Below are 14,277 nucleotides of genomic sequence, written 5' to 3' on the forward strand. Positions count from 1 at the left end.
TGATATCAACGTGCTCCTCGCTTGTTATCCCTTCTAATTCATCGCAAACTGTATTTTCTAGATAAATTTTTCTCGAAAGCTATATACAGTGATTGCCTATGCTTTCCCCTTTCAGAATAACCCACAATATGTTACGGTTTACGTTCCTATACGCTCCGGTAATGTCCATAAAAACCACATATAGCGGCTTCCTTTCTTCTTTGGATATTTCAATACACTGAGTAAGGAAAATAAGTTATCATCCAGACGCCTACCGATTGTGAAGCCATTCTGAAGTTCTCCCAATACACCATTATTCTCTGTCCATGCTTACAGCGTTAATTTAATCACCTGCATTGCTAACCTGTATATTACCGATGTAATCGCCCACGGTCTATAGGAGGGAATTCTTTATTTTTCCCCTTTATGAATTAAATTCATTCTACTATGTCGCCAACTGTCTGGTATTTGTCTATCGTTAAAGTTTTTTTTCTTTTTTTTGGTACTGCTTTCAACAGAGCTTCCTTACTTTTTGGTTCTAGTTCATTAATCAGCCTAACGGGAAGCTCGTCTAGCCCTGTGGCAGTGCGCTTCGTAATTTTAAAGCGAAAGCTTTACTGGCCGCGAACTTGCGATTTCGCCTAGGCCTTGCTCCGAGGAGGCACATGACGTCACACCGCGTTCCTTGTCACACCGTGTTCCTACACCGCGTTCCTCATCGTTGCGCTCGCCTCCACTCGCTTCGCCAGCTGCGCGTCGCATGTCTGATAACATGTCGGAGGATTGAAAAGGAGAGCTCGCGTGCGCCGCAACCACAGTTGAGGCGGCAGTATGGACGGCGACAATTCTGATAAGCAGGAGGAGGCCTGGAATCGACATTGGAACGAGATGAAGAGGAAACGAATCGCCCAGGAAGCAGCCGAACGACTGGTTAAACATAGTTGGACAACTAGACTAACCTGGACTTGCAATCAAGATTAACCAAGGCTAATCATGTTATGCCTTAGCTTTCGCTACGTATATCGTGGCATAGCCGAGCTAAGCCACTGCCAATTTTTTCTCTTCGACTTCTTTCGAGTTGAAATTTGTCAGCACCAGGTCCTTTTTCATTTGGTTCTCTTTCATGCTACATTTTTCCTTGGATAGATTCGGCTGTTATTTTTCGGACGTAGTTTAATGCCGCGTCCCGGATGCATCATGGGAGGCCCCACAAACCTCAACGAGCTGGCCCACTCCAAGGCGCGAGGTCTCGCTTTCCGCGACCATGGAGAACTCCAACGCCGGCCCGCAGTGGTGGAGAATAGAGATCAACCGATCACATACAATGAAATTACGCAGCACTTTTATCTCGGCAGGAGAGACTTTCCCCTTCCACACAAGAAGTTAAATAGAGCACAGGCATTGACCCTCAGATTATTGCAAACAGGCTCGTATCACAGCCCGGCTTTATTCCACAAGCTTTATCGCGACACCTATGCCACTAGTTCTTGCAGGCACTGCAATGACATCGCTAGCCTAGACCATATGCTCTGGCGTTGCCCGTCGTTACGAGGCATAGAACAAATAAATGAGGACAAGGGGCTCTCCGCTATCAAGAGCCCCGATGCCGGGGCGCAACTATGGACTGTCCAGAGGGCCCACGATGCGGCGGTCGGGCATGGCCTGACTGTCCCAACGTGGGATGGGCCCGCAGCGCGCTGAGTCGCGTACCTCAGGACCTTCATTAAAGTTTTGCATCCATCTATTTCCAGTTTGTTTCCATCTTCGTCTAGAATATGTTGTTGTATTGTTTCAGACTTCCTGCCTAATATGTTTATGTGGTTCCAAAATAGTCTAGGTGCGGCCTTCGTTTTCTCATGTATTTCTGACAACCAGCGTTCACTTTCACCTTTCATCTTTGCTTGCACCAGCATTTGAACCATAAGCTTTCTCTCCTGGTATATTTCTCATTTTATGGCTACTTCATATTACGGTAACTGCCATTTATTTGCCTACCTGTGCTCTCGTGATCCTTTCTGTGGTTCGGTGATCGCTTCTCGTATCTCCCTGTTCCACCAGCTTTTCGGTTTATTTTTACTTGCTCTTCAAATCGGCGGTGTCTGTCTGAGGCCGCGAAGCAAGTGAACGAGGAAGGCACCTGGCGGTGAAGAGAATTTCGCGCCGGGAAAAGTACGAAGGAGCGCGCTCAGCGTGCGGCAAAGTACCGCTGCCTAGAGGAATGTGTAGATAACGTTGAGCAAAGTGGGGATGGAGAAACGAAGCGAAGCGTCACGGAGGAGGAAGGTGGGCGGATGCACGCTGGGTTGGCCTCCGCGGCAGTTGCTTCAGGTTTTCTTTGCCTTGCGTACGTACTTAATTCGTGTCGTGGTAACATCGTCCGCGCGCGCTGTACGCTGTGTGTGCGAGTGAAAGTATGCGACGGTGAGCCAAATATGGGGGCTAAATCTAGCGTACGCAATGGGACGAAGTGCACCATGGCATCAGAGGTGGGGCGGGGGAAAGTCGTAGTACTTCGGCCTCGCGCGGTCTCGTGGGCTTTATCTTGAAAGCGATCTGCTTTGGGGGCACAGTCTAGGTGGGCCGACGGCTCGTAGCTTTGCGCACGCTGTGTTCTCACCACTCAGTTTGTGTTGAAGTGTTAGACAGCACGAAGGTCACTTCACTCGCTGCTGCTGCCGCGATTCCTCACGCCAGCGTTTTGATAGCGAGTGTCCGCGGTAGTCGAGTGTGAAGTGTTCATGTCTGCCTGTGTGCGCTGACACCATGTTAGGTACTCTTGATAGTAAGCGAGTGTTTACAACGGGGCGTTTTACAACAATGGCTGCTACATATGGCGCGGCCGCGCAAGCCCTCTCTCGAATACGATCTGCGATGCGCACAATGTAGGCGTAAAGGCGCACCGACGGCCGATACCGTCGTGCGCAGTGCCCATACGCTTTCACGTCACCCGCGTAATGAAGGGAAACGTCACTGCAACTTTTTCCTTTCCAGCGAGCATGTTGCTTTTGTTTCTGTATTTCGGCCGTAATTACACTCAGAAACTCACTATATGCCCACTCTTCGCTTGGCCATTTGCCAAGTTCTTCCTCGACTCTCGTGACTATATTTGTTATTGGTTCAGCGTTCAAATGTGGAGTGGTCATTCTTCGCTCCTCGCTCTCTTTGCCAACTACATATCCCATTCTGAAAAGGGTGCGTGTATGGTCACTCCCTATGCTGCTATACCCTTCCTTGTCAATCACCATTTCTCTCAATTTATCATAAGTTCCATCTGTCGTCAGACAGTAATCAATCGTCGATTGCTGGTTTCCTACTTATTACGTGATCTGCCCATCACACTTGGGCCCTGTATTCACAATAACGAGGTTATGTTTCTCACAAAGATCTAGCATTTATTTCTCTGTTTTCGGTATAGCCATCTAGATCCTGCATGTGGGTATTCATGTCTCCTAATAGGATACTTTCGACGTCGTTCACGAAACCCTTAAGGTAGTCTACTAATTCTTGATTCTTTTCTCTGCAAGCCTTTCCGATCCACAAATACGTTACGCCCACTCAAGCTTTCTTTCAAGTCATTGTGCATGATAACCAAATGTGCTCTTGACATTTTTTAATTTACTCTTTTCCATATGGCTCCGTGATGGATGAGCATTCCGACTCCCCTCCCTTTCTTTCCAATTCAGTTCTGTTGCACCCTTCCGAAACATAATTCCCAATCACTGGCGGCTCTTCCGAGTCTCTACTTATGGTGCGTTTCTGTAACCGCATACACCCCTATTTGTTCTATATTTAACTGCTCCTCAATTTTTAAACAATTTTCCTTTCTTCTACCGCCCTTCATGTTTATGTAGCATATTACATGGTGAGCTCTCTTTCTTGCTTTCCTCCTTTTTCTGTTATTGACGGCGACGCTACTCTGACGTTCTCCTATAAGGTACCTTCTTCAGTACTACTGATTGTGGCCTCCTGAGCGCCCGTGGGCACCCCAAAAAAGCAACTGTGAGACCAGCAAGTCGCCAGCCCACTTCTCGTCCAAGCCCGTGAGTGAAGTGTATCTCGTCTCCTTGAAGATACGAATGTGCTGGCGAACAGTCAAAACACGGGAATGTGAAGCGAACGACGAGACGAAGGCGCTCACGGTGATTTCAGTGATTTCGCAATGCGGGTTTCAAGGCCTGGTGTACTGTAAAACGCGTTTTCGTGTGTCTGCTTTTGAGAAAGGTCGCCAGTTGTAGGAGGCAGGCGACATCCATGGCATCAAGTAACATATTACGTAAAAAGCTAGTGAAAACTGCGACGTAAGTGCACCCCGCGAGCAGAGCTCACAGCGGCAAGCTAAGCTATGAAACTCCAGCAGTTATATTTCAGGTGTTGTTTTGCTGTGCACGTTAACGTAAATCATGTGAATAGGGGAAGAGCACAAAAATTACGCACAAATAAAGGAGACGTACGCCTCCCTTTGTTTCTTGAATCGCTTCGCCGATCGCACATGTGTCGGTAAGTTCTCGTTGCCTGTCCCTTGTAATTGTTTTCATCTTTCCAATGCTTCGCGATTTTTAATGTCTTAGAAACTAGCCAAATCTTCATTCATGGTCCATTTCACACAGCTTAGCGCAACGGGCACCGTCGGTGGCATTTGCATTCGCCGTCGCTGCTCCGCAAGCAGTCATAGGCCGGGCGCAACCAGAGTTGGGAAACGCGAGGAAAGTAAAGATAGCTAAAAAGGAAGACTGATACGTTGATAAGACGACAAAATGGCTGCTACAAAAATAAGTGTTCGCCTTCGGTGCCAAAGCTACAGAGACGTTACACCTGCGGAGGCGAAGACAGGCAATTCCCAAGGGACACGAAGCTCTTGCGTATGAACGGCTCCTTTAATTATGTTAGAAAAAACTAGACCATAACCAAGCAACATCGGAAATGTACAGTGCTCGGAGACCGAAACGCGATACTCGGACCGTGCGGCTGCCGCCGTTCCTTTTTTTTTTTTTCGCCACATGTGAGCGCTAGGTGGTTGCTATGGCACGAAATTCAGTCACAGTGCATCACAAAGGCTCTCGTTATCACGGTATATAAAGAAGCACCAGCTCGGTGTCCTTAGCGCTTACAGTCGGTGCAAAAAGCGCCACCGACGATGAGCTTGGCGCTTTTCAATTGCTGAGCACTGTACGTATACTGTTGGCCACAGACCGCGCGTATCCCGTCTTTCCGCTGTTCTACGTGGTGAGGCCGCGATGAAAAACGATCGAAGTGAATGACCTAATCAGCTTCAGTCATATTTCACTAACTATTCGTGTACCCAAAAACGCAACAGGTTTAGTCAGATCTATTTTCACGAGCTATTTCGGCAATGCAAAACAGAAATGACGGAACGTATTAAGTCAACGTAGTTGGTGGCTGCGCATGCTGCGCCCGGAGCGGCCGCCACACGAGTTTGGTTGTGAGGTTTAAATTATATCGCAGCATGGCCGCATTCCACGATGCCAAATGTTTTACGTCGTAATTGCACTGTGTATTTCACGAAACGCGATATTCGCGAGCGCACTCAATACACTAGCATTAACAGACTGCTGGCTTTAATTAAGCTCAAGAACGACAGTAAAAAAGAAGCACGACGTGCATTACCTTAATCCTCAAACACATCTTCTTTATTTACTAACATCACTTGTCAGGTAATATACTACTTTATGAAGGATAAAACGAAGAGACGTATCCAAGGGCACAAACACAGGTTCAAAAAGAGCCGCATAGCATAACCAGGCTTAAGAGCTTAGTTTTCAGAGAATATTGGCGATAACGGAGCAACCTTAGGCAATTTACCCAGGCAAGAAGAACAATACGCAATATGCGGTTGTCCACACTTTGCTGTCTGAAAACAAGACACTGTTTCTTCGAAAGTCCAAAACACAGACGAAATAAATAAAAAGATTGTATAGACAAAAGTATTACACAATTTCGCGTAAACTACCTGTAGACCATGACCACACAACACATTGAAGTTCACGAGATGTAGGCGTTTGAGGCAATATGCGGTTGTCCACACTTTGCTGTCTGAAAACAAGACACTGTTTCTTCGAAAGTCCGAAACACAGACGAAATAAATAAAAAGATTGTATAGACAAAAGTATTACACAATTCGCGTAAACTACCTGTAGACCATGACCACACAACACATTGAAGTTCACGAGATGTAGGCGTTTGAGATTGAAGGTTTACAAGCTGTCCCTTGCAAAAAAAGTATTGCAGCCTTTACATAACGGAAGAAGAAAAAAACTATGTGAAACGTTTATCTCACGTCTAGCGACGCGAGCGTCGATGGCTGCGAGAGACAGTGCTACACTTAGAGCTGTCGGCACTAACCCTACTTCTAGACGTGTCGCGGAGCCCGGTGTCAAGCGTCTTCTTCATGTAATCCATGCTGTGTTTGCTCATTGCCGACGCGCGCCGGTGTTCCATCTTGGTGCACTCTACCGAGGTAGCCTGCGGTAGGCCACTCTGGGCGAACATCGATGCCATAAGAAGAGTGCCGGCCACCGCGTGCCCAAGGTCAGCACGACTGAGCCCATGGAACTCCAGCACTACCGTGGCACACACGCCGCCTAGGCGTCCACAGGCGAAGACCCAGCACACCACCGTACCACGGATGGCTGTTGGGAAAAGCTCGAGAGTGTAGACGAAGCAAAGGACAGAGCCGGAGTAGAAGAGCGCCGTGGCCACCATGACCAGGGCCTGGCTCGTAAGCCCTGCACCCGCGCCGACCGCTAGACTCAGTAGGCATTGAAGCATGCCGAGCACCGAAAACCACACATTCATTACAGTCAGTATGCTGAGCCTGGTGATTAGCAAGTGCATCATCGCGTAGCCTAACAGGTTCACGGAGAATGACCCCAGAGTGTACCAGGGATCATTTCGATTCCCAGTGGCGAACGACGGGATGAACGAGGAGAACGTGATGGAGAAATACGAAAGGCTCAAAATCAAAGCGCGCCGCCGCATGGAGTACCCACTGAGCATGTCCTGGTCGATGGAAGGCAGGCGAACGGCGTTCCTGACCATCGCCGTCTTGACCTTGTCCAGTGTCAACGCCGTGTAATGGATGGGAAAGTGGTTGATCGCGGCAGCACTCATCATAACCGCCTCCGCAGCATTGAAATGAGCCTTTGCGACCAGCCAACGGGGTGACTCGAAGACGACACAGAAGGCCGGCAGCACGAGCACAGTCGGAAACGTAAACACCACGTGCTTCAGCATCCAACCGAGCCTGACTGTTGCGACGGTGGCATACCACATGTCGGAAAACAGAAGGCCCAGCGTTCCGGCAAAGATGACATGGAGCGGCCGGTTATTGTGCGTGGTAATCTCGAAGACGGACAGGATGGTAATATTCATGACTGCGGTGACGCTTCCCGAGCTGACAAACTTCACTGCCACGAACATCACGTAGGTTTCGGAAAGGCATGCGGCGACAGTGGAGACGATGAGTGCTACCGCGCATGCCAGGACCACGGGCAACCGACCTATGGCGTCGGCGAGCGATCCAGCGACGACTGTGAACAGGAAAGAGCCGAAGCTGTGGACCGCAATCATCATCGAGACGAGTATCCGCCTCTGACATACGAGGTCCCAGTCGCTCACGATGCTAGTGCGCGCCGGCTCGTCATCGTCGTCGTACACCCACTCACCACAGGGAATGGTGTTGGGGGTACTGCCGTTTGGTTCCTTTGGATGCTCGTAGCGGCGACAGAGGCTCAATTCGCCATCTGCTTCTGTGGGGATTAACAAACTCCTCCATGCGACCGGAGAGCTGTTGTATTGCGGCGGCGGCGCCGGAAGCTTGCATCTGTACTTAACGTCTCTCATAATCAACTGGAGTACAAAGCCGTGGATGTTTGCAAGGAAGGTAGCGATGGTGCAGAGCAGCAGCAGGCGCCTTTGGAAGGTGCCGTGGCCGAAGGCGTCGGCGCAGTCGAAGGACTCGCTGGTCAAAAGGTCCTTGGACAGCAGCCGTCGTGGGACCAGGATGTCCATTACTAAGGTCTGCACAGTGCGTTCTTTGACGAAACAACAAGCAACAGCCGGTACAGTCGCTGGAAACGTTGCGTACGCTGGCGAGACAGCTTCTTCTTTGACACGTGAGAAGATGACGCGCAGTCTCGTGGCATGGTGATGATGATCCCAAACGACGGGACACACCCACATTCGGTGACTTCGCCATAAAGCGGATGATACAACTATAATAAAAGAGGCGGAGGGATGGGAACAGTAGCAATACTAACAATAATAATGAGAATTAGGCTTACAATATTTTGATAATGAGTTGAGCACTGTGAACAACATCGCTCATCTTCATCTGTAGATATCAACATTGGGGACGTCATGTTCCATTCTTTGGAGGGTCCTATAATACAAGGGCTGCCTTGCGAACGGTCGAGGTGCGTACTGTGTTTTTCTTCACGTAAATTTTTACTTACGAGAAAACGATTAAGAAGAACGTTTTGTTCAGCCATAACTTTACAATATATAAGGAAAAAGACAGGGAAGTGAAATCTGCAAAATGCAGAAGTAAAGAAAGGCTTCATAACTGTAGGTCTATTTGGTACACCGTGCACTACGTGAACTGGTCACGGTCGTGGGATCTATGTGCCGTCGTCGTGCATGGTGCAGTTCAGCAAGTGCAGCAGGAAGCAACGCGATAGTAGCGCCCTCACCGAAACGAAGGCGAGGGTGCAGCTAACGTGCAAGCCTTCTGTTACAGTCTGTTATCTTCGAGCGTGTTGTGGAAAAGTTCGGCGCCACTGCTTTTCCGTTACGTTGCCTGTGAATCAGCGATGGTCTCCCTTTGAAGTGAATTACGTAGTTTTAGGTGCCAAAACCACGATCCGATTATGAGGCACGCCCTAGTGGGAGACTCTGGATTAATTTTGACCACCAGGGAATCTTTAAAGCCCCCAATGCACGGGACACGGCCGTTTTTGCACTTCGCCCCCATTCAAATGCGGCCGCCGCGGCTGGGATTTGATCCCACTACCGCGTGCTTGGTAGCGCAGCACCATAGGCGCTAAACCAGCGTGGCGGGTGGACTCCCTGTCCGCGGTGGTTCAATTGGCCATGAAAGTCGTTGACTCTGACAGTGAGGATGCACAATACGACGAACTTTGTGACGAGGATTGTATCGAAGCTTGCGAAATAACACAATAATCGCGTGCCGCGCTACTGTGAGGATGTTGTGAATAACTATTACGACTTTTAATTCAAGGATCACTTCCGTCTTTCGTGGTGCAGGGTTGACGCACTTGTAGTCCGTTTTGAAGTCTCTTCCTTCTATCCAAGTGCAATAGGAGGACGGCCCCGGATAAGCGCTGAAAGAAAGAAATATCTGGTGATTCTAACCCATTTTGGCCATCAATACTGCATGTATTCGCTAGCGGACAGTTTTGATGTCACCGACTGTTCTTTACAAGTATACGTGGACAAGGCGTTAGCATTATTGAATGCACTGAGCGCTGAAGTAATATCGTAGCTGAACGTGATCGTCGGCCTTGACTTCTTATCCGCCCATTCCGCCCTCATCGATTTTTGCGCTGATATTGTACAGCTTGGCCTAACAAGTGGAATAGATCCACCCGTATTAGTCAAGAGGCAGTGGGCTCCATGCTACAGTTATATCCTGTACTCTTTATCGGATTCCTACGCTATAGCTCTCCCGTGCTTGCTAAAACATGCAAATCATATCTTCGAGAACTTCAGAGTGTGCAAGCACAGGCACTACGCGTTTGCCTAGGCCTTCCGCGGAGCGTCTCAGCAGCAGGAACCGTTATAATGGCTCAAGACCGTCTGATCATGACTTACATTAGCACTGACACGCTTAGGGCCCATATTCATCATGTTTCACGGATGCAGTCAAGCTCTTTTTGCCTGCCTGCCAATACGACGGCCACAGGCGTCATTATCCAACGTGGTCAGCTTCCATTGTGCCTCCCTACCATCGGGCTTCACATCCTCAGCACGTTCAACCTCAGCTTTTTGGTGTTTAATACAACTTAAAGTACCTCTTACGGTTCCAGGGATAAGAAAGAAGACTGACCTGCCTACCTTAACCTTTAAGTAAGTAGCTCTGCATTGTTTGCGCACTTTCTACTTTGACCAACTCCGCATATATACGTATGGATCTTCCACTCAGACCACCTGGTGGTATAACCAATGGTTATACCAATGGTATAACCAACGGTTATACCACCACGACCAATAAGCATACGATACAGGATTGCTCACGTGAAAAGATAGACCGGTTCTGAGCTTGTTGCCCTCCGAGGTGCCGTTGATTATGTTAACAACTAACCGGGTAATCGGTAGGCAATATTCTGAGACTCGAAGGCAGCTTACAATGTCTTCTTTCAACTCTTCGTCGCGGCTCCTGTGAACAACTCGTGTCGGAGATCCGAGAAATGCACCATCGTGAAAGGACACGACATCGTGTTTCAGTGACTGCCGGATTATTGCGGTATCTCTGGCAACGACCTCGCTGATGAAGCTGCTGGGAAAGCACACGAAGGAGCAACCCTTGTTTCTCTACCTTTATCGCGGACTGACGCAACCCAACACTTAAGCAAGCTAGCGCACCGTATATATGACATTGGAAAAGTGGCCCACACCTGCATTCACCCAACATCTTTTGCATTCCCTCGACCCACCTATGCAACTGCGGCTGTTACCTGGGCTTCCACGTAATGAGGAAACAATGCTGTGCCGCTTACGCTTGGGCGTCGCATTCACCAATGCATATACTTTTTTATTAGAATGGCTGATAGCACCAAGTGCAATGCCTGCAGTGTCGAGGAGACTGTACAACATCTACTGTGCTACTGCCTATCTTTTGAAAATAAAAGACATGACCTCTGCACAGCTCTAAATTAATTAGGTAGAAAACCGTTTACCTTGAAAAAGATCTTGGGATCATGGCCTCATAGCTAGTGGCGTAGCCAGAAATTTCGTTCTAGGGGGCTCACGTTGCAGCTCGGCCTCCTCCTTACACAATTTGTCGAGGGATTGAATACATGAAAAATAACTGCATTGCCATTGCCAAAAATGTTGCAAAGGAATTCTTGGACGCTACACATTGTCAAGACAAGTAATATACGTTTTTTTTTCATAAAAGATATATTCGTATGTCACAAAAATTGTGGCAGAAATAACTGATATCAATGCTTCCATGTTTTTGTCTATTTATTAAGCAAAGAAAATATCACAAGAACTTGAAAACTACATCAGTTCGAAACCAGCAAAGTAGCTAGTGCATGCCACTGATATGATAAATGTAAAGGCCGTGTAATGAAGCAGTTGAGGACAAATATTTTAATTAAACATTGTCATTCAAGAACCTTGTTTACATGTTTGTACATATGCAACGGCCAGGGAAAAATCTCAATGACGCTGTCCTTCGTTCCAATGTATTGCACAGGAGCAGCTGTCACCAGTCGTGTATTGTAATTGCACCGAAATTATAGCCGCAACAGAGATCACATATAAAAAGCAGAGTTCTGCAATATATACACTAGAAATGCGAAGATGAAATACACAAATGCAAAGATAAAGCTTGATAAAGGGCAATGAAGTATCACTGGAAACAAAGTTCACTACATGTATCCGCAAAATCCCACAACGAGGTATTTAAGTATAGGTAAAAATCTCCAATAAATCTAGTATCTAAGCATAAGCCACTGTATACAGGGCGTTTCAGCTAAATTTAGCCAGAGTTTAAAAATATGCCGATGCACTCTAAGACGACGCGACCAAATGCATGTTGCTCGCTTCTGTATGTAGTGTGCCACGCTATTTTTTGTATTTTCCTTAATTAGAATTTTAGTCAAGATTAATTAACCGATTTCTGAAGTAACGAAGCTAGGAAAAAATTCCATTTAGAAAGTTGCAGAGTGGTTTGCAAAACATCCGAATAAACAGTTTCTTCCTTTATATCTAATAAGCATTGGTGTATTTGAGCTTACAGATGATGCCAGCGGAATACAAAACACCAGGTGACATGCCCGCTTGCGTGTCGTGATTGCACTGCTCCCAAACGTTCAGCGCACAAACAGCCATAGGCCAGCTGCCACTTAAAAGGCCACAAGGCAGCGACGTAGGCCTTAGCTGTGCCATTTACGCCAGCGATGTGCTCCCCTCGCGAAAGTTGGTTATAGCGATAAGCAGATGCAGCGGTTATCGCTTGTGCTGCCGGAAGCAACAGGTCCGTCACGTCGCGATAGCTGTAAGCAAATTGAATATCCCTAAATAAAGAAACTCCGTTTCCAGAACGGTGAAAATAATAGAATAAGAGTATCCTAGATGGCCAGACACAGTCTTTCACGGAATTTACGTTTATTTTTCATGCGCTTTCACGGGAAGTGCTCGAAGTGATCACCTGCAGCGATACAACACTGGAATCTTCTGCACCGTCGGTGAAATGCTGTGGCAGACTTCAGTTATTTTCTCCTGTAAGGTTTATGGAGTCGTCGTTTCCGTCGTGTATACGTGATCCATAATATAACCCCACAGGAAGAAGTCAAGAGGATTGAGGTCGGGTGACCTTGCTGGCCACAGGACAGGCCCATTTTTCCCCTACCCTTTGCCCTGAGAAGGTAACATCAAGCCATGCTCCTGCTTGAGTGCAGATGTGGGCTAGGGCCCCGTCGTGCTGATACCACATTGCGTCAAGCCGGGCTAGCGGCATGTTGCAGCAGAAGTCTTCAACCGGCCCTTCGAGGAACTCACTTACGTACCTCTTGCCGGTCAGCGTGTTGTTAAAAAACACTGGGCCAATGACTGTGCTGTCATATATTCCGCACCAAACGTTAAAATACCACTGATATTGGTGGCGGTATCTTCCTAGCCAGTGGGGATTTTGCTCACTCCAATAGCGTGCGTTGTGGATATTGGCAATTTCGAGAAAAGTTCGCCTCGTCAGTCCAGAGTACCTCGGTGAGAAAGTCAGAATCCTGCTCCTCCTGAATAAAAATCCGATTCGCAAAGTCGAGTCTCTTTTGTAGAACCCTTGGCTCCTGGCATTGATGCAACTGCAGATGACAGAGGTGCAGTCCAACTGTTTTCAAAATCCTTCACGCAGTTTAGTTGGACACACCGAGCTGTGCGCTCATGCTGCGCGTGCTAGCCTGTGGATTAGCCGCCATGAAAGACAAAACGTTGGAGCAAACCTCATTATTTATGACTGAAGCTGTCTGCCTCTTTCTTGTGAAGCTGCCGGTTTGCTTCAGCTACTCATAGGTGTTGGCAAACATGTTGTTCACTTCATATTGAATAACTTTACGCTCTGAAGCAGAAACTCAATATGGCCGGTGATGAATAGGACTGGCATCACCAGTATTTATGTGATGCTGAACAATTGAAATCTGGCCCTATTGGCGATTGTTGAGGTCGAAGATGTCGTGGTAGGAAACCAAAAGGCGACACAAAGCTGCTGCTTGTTCGGGCAATAGGTACACAGCAATCCTGGTACGAAATGTTGCGTCAAGACAAATAGCATTCTGTGGAGATGGAGAAGAATCTGAGCAGACGTCTACTGAAAACGTCGTGAAGTCGTCATCTCCTATAGTGCGCAGCTTTGCAACCTACATGCCTTGGTGTAGAACTTCCTTTGTCAGGCCAAAATTGACGACGGGGAGGCACGTCCGGTTATCGGCGACGGTGACGACGGAGTGGGGTACAGGGATATTGCACATCAAAAGGACATCAGGAGCAGGTGTGGCGGCGTAATCACCATCGGGCACAAGAAAAGATGATAGCAAATCGACGAAAGTCAAGGCTTTAGGCGGCAGGCGGACGAAGGCCGTCGTACTAAAGTTGTTCGGCAGTTGGGCACAGATATTCGCGAGTAGAGGAAGTTCGAGGCAAAGGGTACCGGCGGAACAGTCGATCAAAGTTGAATGCGCCGTAAGAAAGTCGAGTCCGAGGATTAGGCCATGGGGACAATTGGACAGCACTGCAAAAAGAACAGGAACGTGGCGGTAAGCTATACTTATACGGGAAGTGCACATTCCAGTGACGGCAACAGTGCTACCATCGGCCACGCGTACGTCTCGAGAAGTAGGAAGCGTGAGAACCTTCCTCAGTCGACAGCGGGGATTACAACTCATTATGGACACCTGAGCTCCAGTATCTTTTAACGCCGTCAAACGGACACCGTCGACGTGAACATCAAGTAAGTTCTGGTTCGTTGGGAGCGCCAATGGAGGAATTCGACGCGACGAAAATAATGCAGCGATACCGTCATCGCGCTCGGTCGCGTGC

At 48.0% G+C, this 14,277-nt stretch overlaps 1 protein-coding gene across 1 annotated transcript; it reads right to left on the minus strand.

Moving 5' to 3' along the window:
* Positions 1 to 6,276: 6,276 nt before the first annotated feature.
* LOC126541445 (solute carrier family 22 member 7-like) lies at positions 6,277 to 8,007 on the minus strand. Its single transcript, XM_050188182.3, has one exon. It carries the CDS (start codon positions 8,005 to 8,007, stop codon positions 6,277 to 6,279), a length of 1,731 nt encoding a protein of 576 aa, XP_050044139.2.
* Between the last annotated feature and the right edge of the window lie 6,270 nt (positions 8,008 to 14,277).

The sequence above is a fragment of the Dermacentor andersoni genome, chromosome 2 (genome assembly GCF_023375885.2).
Source record: "Dermacentor andersoni chromosome 2, qqDerAnde1_hic_scaffold, whole genome shotgun sequence".
NCBI lineage: Eukaryota > Metazoa > Arthropoda > Arachnida > Ixodida > Ixodidae > Dermacentor > Dermacentor andersoni.